We start from the raw sequence: 15,891 nt of genomic DNA on the forward strand, positions 1-15,891 counted from the left end.
TCGCTTCCCACAGTACATGTAAACATATACAAATAAGAAGTATGTTTCTTTCAGAGTAAAATGAGCCATAAATTACTTTCCTCCTATGTTGCTTTCTCCTACAGTAAGTAGTAGAAATCTGACATTACCGACTAGCCCATCTTCTCATAGGGGGGTTCTCAGGGTTTTCTTTATTTTTAAAAGCACTTAGTGAATGGCAGCTGCTCCATCCAACTGTCAAAATAGTGTGCAGCGAGCAGGGAAGCTGACCAGCATCTTTGTATTAATCATTTTCAGGGAATTAATATTATTATTTATTTATTATTATTTATTGTATTTATAAAGCGCCAACATATTACGCAGCGCTGGGCAATAAATATATACAATGATACAAGGATGACAGACATAACAAGGTTATACAACATAGAACAAAATTATACATGCAAATTGTACAAAATACATGATCATGCAATATGGGCTGGTTAGGTAGGCCCAGTAATACAAGTACAGGCTGTCATAGGACAGGAGTACCTAATCCTGTAGAATACATTAGGGAATGGAGGACCCTGCCAGAGGCTTACAATCTAAAGGGTGGGGTGGAAACACTAGGTGGGGCTGTTAAATATTCAGTAGAGAGTAACTGTGTGGTAGGAGGTGGGTAGGCCATCATAAAGAGGTGGGTTTTTAAGGCTTGCTTGAATGAGTTGAAAGAGGGAGCAAGTCTGATGGGTGGTGGAAGGGCGTTCCAGAGGGTGAAGCAGCTCTTGAGAAATCCTGCAGGCGGGCATGGGAGTGTGAAATGCGTGGGATGGCGAGGCGAAGGTCGTTGGAGGATCGGAGGGGGCGACCTGGTGTATACCTATGAACAAGCTCCGAGATGTAGGTAGGGCAGGTTTTGCGCACAGATTTATACGCCAGGCATAGAATCTTGAAAGTTATCCTGAAACGGATAGGGAGCCAATGCAGGGATTCACAAAGGGGAGATGTGGATGCGGAGCGGTGCGAAGAATGGATGAGTTCATCACTGATTGCAGGGGGGCAGTGCATTTCAAGGGGAGGCCAGAAAGGAGGGAGTTACAGTAATCAAGGCAGGAGATGATTAGGGCATGGATGAGCAGTTTGGTCGTGTCCGGAGTTAAGAAGGGGCGGATCTAGGAGATATTACGGAGGTGGAAATTGCAGGCTCTGGTGATGTTTTTGATGTGCGGGATGAAGGAGAGTTCAGAGTCAGAGGTGACACCCAGACAGCAAGGCTGGGAGGTAGGGTGAATGGTTGTGTTATCGATTGTCAGGTGGAAATCTGGGAGGGGTGCAGCAGCATGGGGTGGAAAGATCAGGGAATGTCTTTATAAAGAATAAAGGCCATGCTGAGAATCCCCCATAAAGAGATGGACTAACCCAAAACCTGTTGGTAGTGTCATATTTCTACTACCTACTGTAAGTGGCAGCAGCATAGGAGAGAAGTAATTTATGGCTCATTTTACTAAGGAAGAAATGTACATCTTATTTGTATGTGTTTTAAATTTTAAGATTTTTGCGACAGTTCTTTAAAGTGCACCTGTGCAACTTATTAAGAAGTGAGATTCAAGCCGGAGTCATAATCATGTCTACCCATTCCTTTATCACCCAACTCCTCCAGCTAGGCAATTCTCACCATCTCTAGTCATCTATACTGGTTTCAGGACTAGCGGATATGGGTTAAAGGACCACTATCGTAAAAATCGTAAAATTGAATTTAATTAATTTATCTCTTTTAAAATGTCTAGTGCTGTGGCTATATCCTATGGTCATTAGGAGGGCAGAGGATGGGTCCATAAGGAGTGCAGAAAAACAGCAAGCTCTCAATAACCATTCACACACAGACTATGGGAGGCAAAACACATTTCCAAATAAAAATCACAGATTATTAAAAGAGGAACTTTACCGAAATAACTCCATATAGCTAAACAGCCTAGGCTGTGATATCACCCAGGGGGGCAGGGCTACATACCAATTTACAGCAATATATAGACATAGGGCCTGATTCACAAAGCGGTGCAAACTGTTTGCACGCCAGTGAAAAGCCCTTTATCACGCCTAAACTCACTTTAGGCATGATAAGAAGAAACTCGCACGAAATTCCCGCGCGCAAAGTTTTGCGCGCGCAGTCTTTGTGCGCGGGACTTTGCACGCGATAAATAGCACAAAGCGGTGCTAACTCAGCGGTGCAAAGGTTATCACGCCTAAAGTCTTTTAGGCGTGATAACTGAGTTATCACCGCTTTGTGAATCAGGCCCATAGGGTGTGATTCTCATGCTGAAACCAGGATAACCAACGTAAAGTTGGATATCAAGAATTATTTACTACATTGCACTATATGTCACTATGGTGCCTCTTTAGGTACCTATTTACTGCAGACCTGTGTTTGAAATTAACATTGTGTTAAAGCTGAACTTGTTGGTGAGAGACATGTGAACCACATACAGACATCAGAGGGTTGTTACAAAGACTAAGGGTCGGCGCACAGGGTAGCGTGTTGTTGGCCAGGGTGGGCTGCCTCTGCTGAGAATCTAGTATGTGTACAGCCACCCTGATGTGTCACTGAAAGATCAGAAGTGGCAGATCATCCTGGCTGAATGCAATGTTCCCCTCCTAACCCTGCCTGCGGGAAGCCACTTTGTCATGTGCAGTACCGTCATCCCTCCTCCCCTATGGAGGGTGAACCGTTTTGTATGTTAGTGGGTCTTGGTCTTATTTGGGGAAGGGGATTGGAAACATTAGAAAGAGACTTGTTAAAGCATGGAATCATGTTTACCCTTGGTAGGTATAATGTTAGGGGTGAAGAGAAACTGCAGAGAGATAATACAGAGTAAAATAGACTATTATGCTGGAGTGGGTTATGACTAGGTATGGGGCCAGAACTTATTGTTGGCTTTTGCAAAATACTAAAACTGCATAATAGTGTTCTGACAGTGTATGAGCTAATATAATGGAACCAAGCTGTCACAGACAGTGGTGCATGTGCATGCTCTTACAACGGTCTAGTGATTGTGTGCCATAGACAAAGTCCCCGATAGTGGTAAGATTACATTCTTAGCAGCCTTCATATCTTCCCTACAGTTTCTGCTTGGAAATATCATTCCACACTTACCCTGCAGTGCCTGCTTGAAACGTCAGTCTATTGAAAGCCCAACCAGGCTGTGTACTTACACCTGCAGAAGTAACAGTAGTGATACCCACCAACTTGCATTGGATTCCAGTCTAGCTTTTGAAAATATGCATGAAAAGAGGGCATGCCAATTGTGAAAAAGAAGGGGGCGTGACCAAACCCCGTGAAGCTATACCCCTGCCCACAGCGGGGGGTATTTAAGCGGAGTGAGCACACACAACCTATAGGGTTGCTATAATGGTCAGGTGGGTAGGGATGTGGCTACATGCCACCTCTACCAGGAATTACTGGAAGAATATTAAGTACTAGGGCAACTCCCTAGTACCTTGTTTTTCAAAGCAAAGCCAGTGAGGAGGGTAGCAAAGAAGGCTATGAGAAACTTGCTGGAAATGATGACCTGCAAATAACCACTGCTTTAACATTTCAATGCAGTCTTTTTACTGAGCCATAACCTCACAGATACTATGCAAACTAAATCTCTCTACTCAAAGTTGAAAAATATTTGGTTGATAATAAATACCTTGAATGGTCTGAATAATAAATACAGCTCCCGGGGTTTGATATCTAAAGGCAATCCACTAACAAATAGCGTCCTCACCTAAAGAGAGAAAGAAAAAATAACTGATAAAGCACTTAAATAACACCAAAATAAGCAACATTCAGGTCTAACATTGATTGATACCTTGTAGAATGATTAAATGACATAATCTTTTCTGCAGGGCCTGACTCTTCCATTTTGTTTAATATTGCTGTAGGTCTGTACAAAGCAAGTTCTGGTAACTCCTTTAAAGCTTGTTTATATCAGCTTTACGGTTACAAAAACAGAACATCCATTAGTGTTGCTGACATTATCTTCCCAGCTGCCTGGCTGGTGGCTTACATTGTTACTATTAGTTCTGAGAGCTGTGTGTGGTGTTCATATCATCCAGTCAGCTTCTCATTAATACATCTAGGATAAAATGGATATGTTAATGGCTTAATAGAAGGCTGTTCTTCTGTCAGATACTATCAGATTCGTTAGGCTATAAGCCGTTTCTGGAAATAGCTAGCATTAACTTAGTACATGTTTTTTTCTGCAAAGATGGCATTGCCTTATTGCCTGCAATATATAGTGTTACTTCTCGGAAACCAAGAAAAACAACTTTCAAATCTCCAGGCAATTTTGATGAATGTCTACATAAATATTGAAGAGCAGACACCCTTACTTCATGACTTTTTAAAGCGGGTCTTGTTAAGAAAAAAAAGAATAAAGTATTCATTGACTCTAACATGGTCCCACAGTGGCATAGTGGATAGCACTCTCGCCTTGCAGTGTTGGGTCCTTGGTTTCGAATCCCAGCCAGGGCGCTATCTGCATGGGGTCTGTATGTTCTACCTGTGTCTGTGTGGGATTCATCGAGGCGCTCCAGTTTCCTTCCATTTCCCAAAAACAAACAGAGAAGTGTATTGGCTTCCCCATAGATTGTCCGTAGATTACGATACATAGTCTACACAATATACACATAGACATATGACTAAGGTAGGGATTAGATCATGAGCCCCTCTGAGGGACAGTTACTTTTAAGTGACAAAAAATACACTGTACAGAGCTGCAGAGGATGTAAGTGTTATATGAATACCAAATAATAATAATAATAATAATAAAAGAGAAAAAACAAAGGTCTTCCTGAAGCGACCCAAAATACATTTTCCTCAGTAGAGGAAAGCCTCTAGATAGTCCAGAGGGTCCCCCAATCATTCTGTGTCTAGCAAGCATATAGCTTTACATTTTACACAGCAACATCAACCCCACATGTAGACAGCCGGTTTCGAGCTTTTGGTCCTCATCAGTGCATGGCAGGTATGGGATAGGTGCTTGGACCAGTACAAAAGAGTAACCAAACAGCTCGGGGTGACCCAAACCACTAGGAAAGTATAGGGGGCTAAAAGAGACCAAAAAAGCCCTTCTACTAAAACACAATGCTTGGTGGGTTTGTCTTCTTAAAGTGAACCTAAACTCTTGCACAGGAGACAAGGGAAACACAGAGAAATCCACCATGTGTACTTCGCCCTTATCTGCAAGTAATAAGCAAGTTTAATTTTGTGCTGTCTGCTCTGTCTGAACTGTGCCGAGGTGTGTGCCGATTTATGTGCTAATATGTAAACACAGGAGGCTAACTCTTTCTGTGCACCCATGAAATCAGGAATTAGACAATGTAGATTTATTGTAAGAGTTCTATAAGCTGTAACAAATAAATGTTTTTCTTTAGAGGTATTATGCTGCTGCCTATCTTTTAGAGCAGAAAGGATGTTCTGGGTTTTGGTTTGCTTTAAAGGGGTTCTGGGGGGAAGGGGGGGGGGGAGGGTGTTGAAGATAAAATCAGACACTTACCTGGGGCTTCTATCAGCCCCCTGTAGCAGTAATGTCCCACGCCGTCCTCCTCCGATTTGCCGTTCCCTGCCGCCGGCACCGGGCAATTATTCATCTAACAAGACGGATAATGTACACTCCCGCTCGTGTCATCCGAGGCTTACTGAGCAGGCGCAGTACGTAGTTTTCTTGTACTGCGCCTGCGCAGTAAGATTCTGATGACGCACGTGGGAGTGATCCACGGCTGCGCAGCCGCAGTTGGATGGCATGCCGCGCTAGACCGGGGCCGGCTGCGGAAAACGGCAGATCGGAGCAGGACGGCATGGGACATTATTGCTACAGGGGCTCATAGAAGCCCCAGGTAAGTGTCTGTTTTTATCTTCAACACCCCCCTGCAGGACCCCTTTAAAGCAGTATTGTCACCATAAAAATCAAATTTCGATAGCAACTGGTCTGAGAGATAAAGATGCTAATCCTGCATTCAAAACTTGCAAAACTTTTTCTGCTGTTATGGTTTGGAGTTATCACATACTTTAGGAGCATTGGACCTAGTGCCAAACAGTTGAATGCTGGGAGTTCTTTTTATCTAGAATATATTTCTCCTCTTCCATTTATTTCCCTGCCTAGCTGCCGATCAGAAACACCCTCTGATCACTTGTGTTTACAAGAAATGCTGAGGTGACTCAGTGATTGGATGTGTAAATAAAAAAAAGACAGTGCAGTTGTTAGTATACACCTCAGTGGGAGTGTCTGAAGACTCTGGGAGGAGGGCAGCTAATTAATACACAATGAGCAAGAGAAGGGAGGGGGGAAAACAAGAGTGAGGTAGGATATGATGTCAGCATTAGCTTGGCAAAATGGCCACTGCCTAGAATAGGATTTTCTGCTTTTCCTTTATAAAATTCACAGGAATCATTACGTGGATAGCACAATACATCTGTTATGTAAGTAGAAGTAGTATTTATCTACTTATATATGTGTTTTTTATCTCTTGGTTAGCATGGGTGTCGCTTGTTCTTTAAGACCTGTTTTTTCTGAACAGTTATTTTTCCTTATTTTTTTCTCACATTATGTATGTAACACCTATTCTGCACCTAGCAAGGAAAAAATAAACAAGCCCTCTACCATTCTTTACCAAGTTTTTCTTTTGACTCTCCCTCTACACTTTATGTAGTCCTCTTTTATACCACGAAAGTGCATACAAAAGGCACTGCCCATGGTTTTAAATGGGAAGGTTCATACATTCACCTCATAATACACTCTTTTTCCCAATGCTCTTTGGCATATTTCTGCACTTGGAAACATCTGGCTCTGACTGGCACTATCCTGGTTATTCCTACTCCCACAAACCCCACGCCACATTCCAGAAACCCCTGCACCACACCCACACTGCTGTGTACATCTTAGAGTTAGCATGATCACTTACTGGCATATTATAATGAAACATGCATTCCTACATACCGAATTACTCAAGATAAAAGATTTATGTAGAACAGTGTTTTAGCGACAGGGGGAGCGGCGGTTTTGACTGCACCTGGGTGTTGGGGGGGGGGGTACACTAGGGCCCTTGGCTTAGTAGCCTTGCAACTGATGTAAAACATCCTGCAAAAATGATACGTCAGAATGTATGTTGCCTTGCTAGGATATAGTAAACAAAATATTCTCTAACATTCCACTTATTAGCGCAATAACATCATTGCTTATAAAAGCAGCACTCCTTCATACCACAGCAGATAAGAATCCATTCAGTTACAGTGTGGGAGATCTGACCTGAAATACTTTCTGGAGAGGAGCATATGAAAAAGAGGCTCTTTCATACAGCATGATTAGATTTTCCTACAAGGGAAACTATGACTTTAAATAAATACATGACTTTATCTAGAAGGTCATATACAAGTCTCAATAGCTCTGCTGGATCAGGTGCTTTTTTATCTTCCATCTCCTCCTCTTAAAAACTAACAAAACCCTTGAGGCATGAATGGCATTTTTTAAAGAATACAAAACACAACTGATATCTTGGGGAATGTTTCTAAATCTTTAAATCCTTCTGTGTAATGATTAACTCTTATGGGGGCTACTCCTAATTTGAAGATGAAAGGAAGGGAATAGGCAGCATATGGAGGGACATGAGTGATTTTGGCAAGGAAACAAACGTTTAGTGTTCTGGCATAGCAGCTATCTTTTGTTTCTAAAACCTTTAAGTCCACTTAAAAATATAAAGGCAGTCCACCTAGAGAGAAATGTACTCAACGTAATGAGGAGTGGAAGAGGATAAATACAGCACAGCTTTCTGTAAACTAGCTTTTCATACATGTACTCCCATGCAGAGGAATAACTACAAGTTCAAGAGGCCTAGGTATCCTAGAGCAAGGACATTATTTACCCACTCATGCCCATGGAAATGAGTGGACATGACCACGTACAGTGATCTGCAATGCACAATACATCCAGTGTGCACACAGAGATTCAGTAACTGTCTCTTGCCCTTTCATAGATACGGCAATGTGAGGTTCAAAGAAAAACAGTGTTGCATCACTCGGCTCTTAAATAAACGACTGGAAATACAAATACAACTTCTATAGGGTCCTGTGACCCATAATGTGACTTCCTGCAGCTGGGGATCTCCATAGCATTGAATTAGAGCTTTGGGATGAGATCCTGTAATACTCAGCATAGCTTCTCTTCAAGCCCTGAATCTGTGAGTCCAGATTTATCTCACTAAAGCTTCATACACATGCTACATTGAACTATGCCGTGGCAGATGACAAGGACCACCTTGGCTAAGATCTTGACTGAATCCAGCGTGTGTACAGTGGCTGTCCAATATGTGCTTAAGATCTGACATGCCAGATCTTTAGCAAGCCCCGACACCCGAGAGAGCAATGAAGCATTGGTCTCCCCACATACCAAACCCATGTTAAACTTCTTAATTGTGCACCATTCCTTGTCTCCCCCTTTCCCCCCCCCTCCCCTCTCCAATAGCAGCAGACGTATTGGCTAATGAGGCATCTGTACAGCATTGGCTATGCACTGTTGGCCAAGGGTTGGAGTCCCAATCCCTGCTGGTGACAGAAACACTCAGTGTGTACAAGGCGTTATCTTCAGTCTGCAGACTTTCTGCACTTCCTCTCCCCAACAGCAGAATTGTTGTGTGGTCAAAGAGTGGAGCAAAACAAGTGAACAGCAGAGGAAGCACAAATTGTTATGCTTTATAACAACATTTTAATAGGGCATAGACACATCTAAATAGTGGCATCCTTCCCCTCTCTCCCCCATTGATAGGACTAGACATGGCAATGCATAATCACATTAAACCTACAGTACAAACAGTGCATGGATGGAGGGCTCATGGCAGCTGCTCGACCACAGGTTAAGAAACAGCAACACCCCCCAAATTATTGGTTAACATCTTCATTTCTTTCAGAAAACAATATGACATAATTATTGATTTAACAAACCTAACAGTGCACATGTATGACCTGTTTGATCATGGAACAGTTTATATCTCACTTTCTGATTGCTAGGACAGCTTATTGGATGCTTAGAAGAGGAGTAGAAAATTTTGTGCAGACAGAGACTTTATACGTTTTTTTTGGACCAAATCATAACGTCTAATTTTAGCCTGTTCTACAATAAATTCTAATAAGAGAGGGTAACTTATAAAAATCGGAACGATTTGGAGTGTGCACAGTTTGTGCTCTATAAACTGCAAACAAATATCTCCTAGTCTTCAATAAACTTTACAGAATTAAAAAGTCCAATAACTTTTAAAGTAATCATACTATCCAATTTCACTTTAATTTTCCCCATAAGCTAGCAAGAACAATGAAGTCAGACTGTGCCAAACCAAGTCTTTCATATATTTAATGCTTGACTAATTCCATGCTGATATGTAGCTAGTTCAACTCTAATGAATGGTATATCTATCACATAAAGATCAGCAGTTTCATGCTGTTTTGAATTACAACATAACATTAACAAAGCAATACACATTTTGGACCACAAAGCCAATTATTTCCTTATACACTTGTATAATGGCAGAAACACTTCAGTCATACAACCAGTACCAGACTAAATTACTGCAGCATGCACTGGAATCAGGATAACAAACCCCAAAACCATCCATAACTATAACTATGGCACCAGAGCCACAATAAAAAGCAGTGCTTCAAAACCACAAATGGAAGTGAGGCAGTAGAGCCACAATCAGTGCCATAATTCCAGAGATTGAATCACTTCCATTGTATCTAATTAAGAAGTAGAGTGGCTTTAGCTAGAGCCAGAATATGTATCAAGAGGCCAGGCTGCAGCTATTTGCAATGTGTAGACTCAACCCCAACCTGTCGAAGCCCATTAGTCCTTTCTCATAACTGTATAACTTTGCATCAGCTGCTCTCTTTTTCACTCACCGAGGCTCCAACTCATATTGGGCATATCTCCAATAGGCCCGCATCTTCTGCTGACAATACGTGTATACGACATGGAAATAAAACTCTTGCTGCTTCTGGTTTCATGCAAGTTTTCCCATTTCAAGGACTTTTCAGGACACTCTATAATTATCTGAGCCAAGAAGTTCTCTGTGGGTTTGCATATGCTGGTGTTTTAATGATTGACTTGTTTTCTAACCTGTGTTTGTTTGAAGTTAATCTTCTTTTCTCCTTTCTGCAGCCTCTCTTGACCATCTGCCTGGTGGTTGACTTGACCTGTCTCCTGCCTCCCTCCCATCCTAAAATTGCTATGTCCATCTATTGTCTGCACACCACCATTAGCATGTTATCAATAGGGATGTTCAGTGAGATGCAAATAGTTGAGTTTATGCAGGATTATGCAAATTTATGCAGCTTGAAAATAGACAAATTGAGTCACATGAGGTGGTAGTTTATTGGTCCATTTTCAGGTTGCATACATCTTACTGACCATCTCTACTAATGAACCACAGCCTTGCCTTATGATCCAGTGCTCCCATTTATTTCCTGCCTGCTGTGAACAGTCACCAGTGGTGCAGATGTGAAGGTATCAACAAAGGAGAACTCACAGGAAGAAATCCAGCCCGTTGCAGGAGTTCTTCTTATGGTGCCCATACATGGTACAATTTTTTCACTTTTTTTAGATTAGATAATTTATTCGATTTCCATTAGATTGAATATAAAGATTTTTTTCAACATGCCAGATTGGATTTTTATTGAAAAAAAAAATGGATAATCGTTTATTTTTCTTGATCGAAAAAAAAGGATTTTTTAAATTTTCATTTGATCGTTTGAACAAAAGGTAAAATCAAACGTTTTTATTGTACAATGTATGGGTACCATAAGGATATACGTTTTAGCATGAAACTATACCTGCCACTAGAGCCACAGAGAACTCTGTATTACATCTGTGACACTATTGTAGCCACATGCAGAAGGACAATACATGACAGGCCCAGAACATGTTTGGAGAATTATATTTTCTGCCTTGGAATTCCCTACAAACTTTTGTTTGTTTGAGGAATGGAATCTAAATGGCATGAGTACATCTTGCCAACACTAGCAATATTTGTTTTATAACAAGCCTCACGAAAATATTTGTGCCGTTTCAGGTACTCATTGTACATTTTTAGGCTCCCTGATTCTTCCATACTCAAATTTACATACAAAAGTGAAAATATTGTAATACTGAAATGTTGGAAATGCAAATATGAAAACCATAGTACAGGCAGTCACTGTGTTACAAAAGTCGCGACTCACAAACAATCTGCCAATACAAATAACATGCCCATTGCACTGACAACAGTTCCACAATGAAGGAGAAGAAGAAGAAAAGCATAGAGAGTTTGACTGAGCTTCGTGGGACATTTTCAGACTCCACCCAGACTCAAACTGACAATATTTCAACCAGAAACACTGTTCCTCTGGATGGAAAGGCAGTGTCTTGTCTCTCGGGGGGAGGGGGGGCACATAAAATCACAGCATGTCAGACAATTCAATCAACTGCAAGGCTTGCACAATCCCTGGTAAACATTGAGATAAACACTGCAATGAACCAGGGCTGTGGAGTTAAAGTTGGAGTTGAGGGGTCGGGGCAATTTTGGGTATCTGGAGTCAGAGTTGGAGTTGGTGGTTTCATAAACTGAGGAGTCAAGAGTCGGAAGTCTGAGTATTTTTGTACCAAATCCACAGCCCTGGTAAGTATTTGACTAAGGGGTAGGAGTCAAGGAGTCGGAGCCATTTTGGGTACCTGGAGTCAGAGTTGGAGTCGGAAGTTTCATAAACTGAGGAGTCGGAGTTGGATGATTTTTGTACCGACTCCACAGTCCCGCATTAAACACAGGACGTGGTGGATTCTGGTGCTAAATGACGCGGATGGACACCGGAGCCTGGAATTCACTCAGTACACAGTAAACTGTGATGAGATATATATTTTTTCAGGATATAATATATCCTGAAAACATAAGGTGACTCACAACAATAACTTGGCAAACACAACAGCCTAATTAGTCAACAGACAAAATGTTCCCACTTGGGTAAGCTACAGGGCGTCACACCGAAGGGCAACAATAGCTAACTATGATTAGAACTACAATCCCCTATTAGTTAGATAAGACTGATGGAAAAAAAAATATATACCTTATATATAATGGAGTGTAAGCATTCACTTACCTCCAATCATGATACTGTCTAAATGCCCACATATGAAGATTTATAAGTACACACTCAACGACACATTTTGCTAACATTTCCTCAAGTCTGTGCCAATAAAAGTCGTATATTAAGCAAAAGGTGCCTAAGTGCATACGGCTTTAACAGTATTCAGAATTCAGTGGATGCCCCATTATTCAGAATTCAATGGACGCCCCATTATATCGGGGTGTGCCTCTTTGACTGAAAATGCAAGTCGATATGTGGATGCGCATTTACAGCCCCATGTGAGGGCATTACCTTCTTACGTACGTGATACGACTCATCTACTTACCATTTTAGATGATATTAGCATCCCTACTGGTGCCTGGCTTGTCACCCTTGACGTCGAGGCCCTCTATTCCAGTATCCCTCACACTGAGGGACTTGAGACGATCAGATCGGTTTTGACGACCCTTCCCATTGATGCCATTCCTCATAATATGTTTTTTTTAAGGCTATTGGAGTTTATTCTCAAGAACAATTATTTTTTGTTTGACTCCTCCCATTTCCTCCAGGTGCAGGGCACAGCGATGGGGACCACCTGTGCCCCGTCCTATGCATGCCTGTACCTGGGGGAATGGGAACGATGTATTTTTTCAGATGCGAACCTGAGTGATCTTTTGGGGCATGTACTTACCTGGCATCGTTATATCGATGATATATTTTTAATCTGGACAGGAACACAACAACAGATGTTTGATCTGGTCAATTTGCTAAATAATAATGTTTTCAACCTCAAATTTACCATGACTATGGATACTCACAGTATCCCGTTTTTGGACATTATGATTTCTGTGAACGACCAGGGAGTATTACAGACGGATCTTTATAGAAAACCCACAGCAGCTAACTCCTTGCTTCATGCAAGAAGTTTTCATCCCACACACCAGATACGCAGTATTCCTGTCGGGCAATATTTGAGAGCCCGACGGAACTGCTCTGATGACAGGAACTTCCATGCCCAAGCTAATGATTTACAGCAACGATTTAGGGCTCGCGGTTATCCCAAAAAATACCTAAAGAAAGCCTATCATCGAGCTTGCGATACCCCTAGATCTACTCTCCTATACAATCAATCATCGGGACAAAAGTCTCGAAATGAACTAGATAGGGGTCTTTCCTTCATTACCAAATACAATGATCATCACTTTCAGGTCCGCGCCCTACTTCAGAAACATTGGCATGTGCTCACGGGCGACCAGCGTGTTGCCCCCTTTGTTCCGAGGGAGCCCTCTGTTACCTACAGGCGGGCCACCACCATAGGTTATACCTTGACACGTAGCCACTACTCAGGTAGAGGCAAAACCAAATTATGTAATTGCACAGTTCTGGGCACTTACCCATGTCATTCCTGTAACCAATGCAGGTACATCTATGTCGGTAAACAGTGCCCCCTTGTGATGAGAGACGTTGTATTAACTACCAGACATTATGTTAACTGTGAGACGGAGGGGATAATTTATCTCCTCCTCTGCCCCTGTGGGGCCTTTTATGTGGGCAAGACTGGCAGATCCCTTAACAGACGTATTTATGAACACACTTATGGTATCCAGGAGGGACACCAGACACCTGTAGCCCGACACTTCGCAATTTGCCAGGGGGGTAACCCCAGGAAAATTCGATTCTTTGGCTTGGATAGGGTACACCAGGACCCACGGGGAGGGGACTGGGACGGGAGACTCCTCCAATGTGAGGCCTTCTGGATTTACAAACTTAAGGCCTTCCGGACACCGGGCCTTAATGAAGGTATTGATTTCGCCCCATTTCTGTGACAGCAGTGCTCTGGCTCATGGCCATATGTTCTCTATTTTTCATTATTTTTGTTCAATTTCTAAGGATGAATCTTCATATTTTCCTTTTGCTGTGCTTAAGCTGGCGGCCTTTTTGCGCCCGAACCGGGTCTTTTCCCGACCCTTATATATTTCTTTGATTTAAAACCTTTTATGCCATCTAATTTAGATATGATCTTTGACACTTCCTTGATGGTGGTTGGTGGGTTGGCGTGGCCCCCCGTTGCTCCACTTTGTCCTTGGTCTCCTCTCGTTTGATCCCCTATCGGCAGGACAACAGTTTATTTATTATTATTTCAATTTACTTTCGTATTCTATTTTTTTGCTTATGATTACTTAATTATATATAGCTATTAGGGATTTATTATTAATGGAAATATTTTTGCATTATTATATTATGTTTTTTTCAATATGTAACTTTTTTCGATGACTTTGCTGATCCTGTGGGAGGTGGTAGCTATGGCCCCCCCGGCGCGCCGCACTTGCTGGTGGTCCTGGATGTGGGGTGGGGTTGGTGGGGGATCGATGTGCCCTGGGGGGGTGCTCGGGGTCGGCCCAGTCTTTGGCTTGACATGGACCATATATTGGGCTAATGCCTGCTGGCCCGTGGCCTGCCTGTGGGCCTTCCCTGTCCTCCTCCCCCCGTGGCCCTCCCCTCCCCCCCCTGCCCCGTTTCCTGTTGCCCCTGGGCACACTTGGCCGCGGCTATGGTGGCGCTCTGGTGGTGATGGCGACTGGGCGGCCCAGGGGATCCGGGGCCCCGCCTGCGGGACAGCCGGGCCACCCTTTCTCCTTACCATCGATCAGGGGGTGGGGTCTTGATAGTCCGTGCCCCTCAGCGATCCCGGAGCCCTTTTGCGTCGGCCGCATTTCCATAGCGGCCCTGTTGGGGGTCTCTGTGGGTCGCGTACAGTCGTACGCATATACGCGTTCCCTCCTACCTGATCCGCTTGGCGGTTGCGGACGCGAAGGAAACGCTGTGCGTGCACTTGTACGCATATATGCGTTCCCTCCTTTGATCCGCATCACCGCATGCGGACGCGGGGGGAACGCCGTGCGTACATGCGGAGAATTGGATGCATCACGCCTCTGCCTCCACCTCTCACTCACCACCTGCATCCTGTGATGGTGGGGTGGGAGTGGTCATGGGGGGGCGTGGTAGCATCCTCTGGCCGCCCAGTGCCATTTTAGGCCGGCTCCTCTCTCCCACAGGCAGCAAAACTTCTGAGCCTGCCCTGATGTTGCTGGTAATCTCACCAGTGAAACCGGTTGGCCTCTAAGGCTCTCTTTGTGACCAGACACACTTGTGGTGGCAGCACATGGGCTCCTGTGGATGTACTTTGCAGTGACCAGCTACTCAGATGAGTATACCTCAATGATATGCATTTCTACTGGTGACTTGAAAACTGCCTCCTATGGAGTAACCACTGTTTACCATATGATCATTGAAACAGCTTCCTAGGATGCACCTATATGCTGCTATATGCTGTTGTTTGCTGGAACTTTGAGTTTGTCTATATCAAGTTGATGCTGCTGAAGGGATGACCCTGGCGGACTGTTCCATGAATGAACTATATCAACTTTAATATCACACCATCTGTACCTGCATATGTCTGTGGTTTAAACACTTGCCTGTGAATCTGTCTCAGAATGTGCTTCTGATTGGGGCACTAACTCTGGTGAATTGCTTGTTGCTCCTGGGGCTTGCGGATGTGTCAGGCTTGCTGTGAATATAAAAAAAATGTTTTGTTTACTAGCCCGAAGTGCTTGCCACATACAGTGTGTGCCTATCAATCTACCTCTGTGCACCTGGCCATTGTTATAGCTCATAAATGAGACAGCTTGCCTGACCTGTGGACCTGCACATCAATTATTTTGTGATAACATATGCAGTAAGACTACCTATTGTGATGGATTGAATCTCTCTATCAGCCGTTATTCAGCCTTTTGATCCTGCAAATCACT

General features: G+C 43.1%; 1 protein-coding gene and 1 long non-coding RNA gene across 4 annotated transcripts in view; one reads left to right on the top strand and one right to left on the bottom strand.

Moving 5' to 3' along the window:
• Positions 1 to 15,891, bottom strand: part of RBPMS (RNA binding protein, mRNA processing factor) — a 296,410-nt gene that overhangs the window by 166,017 nt on the left and 114,502 nt on the right. For all 3 annotated transcript variants that reach the window (XR_011020458.1, XM_068233602.1, XM_068233601.1), the window contains exon 2: positions 3,648 to 3,725. Coding sequence is in view for 2 of the 3 variants with exons in the window: in XM_068233602.1 (XP_068089703.1) it covers positions 3,648 to 3,725 (78 nt within the window). In the remaining variant the exon portion in view is untranslated. The remainder of the gene's footprint in view (positions 1 to 3,647; positions 3,726 to 15,891) is intronic.
• The window catches only part of LOC137506477 (uncharacterized), a 41,657-nt gene that overhangs the window by 24,559 nt on the left and 1,207 nt on the right, over positions 1 to 15,891 (top strand). The window lies entirely within an intron of this gene.

Source organism: Hyperolius riggenbachi, chromosome 1, assembly GCF_040937935.1.
Source record: "Hyperolius riggenbachi isolate aHypRig1 chromosome 1, aHypRig1.pri, whole genome shotgun sequence".
NCBI lineage: Eukaryota > Metazoa > Chordata > Amphibia > Anura > Hyperoliidae > Hyperolius > Hyperolius riggenbachi.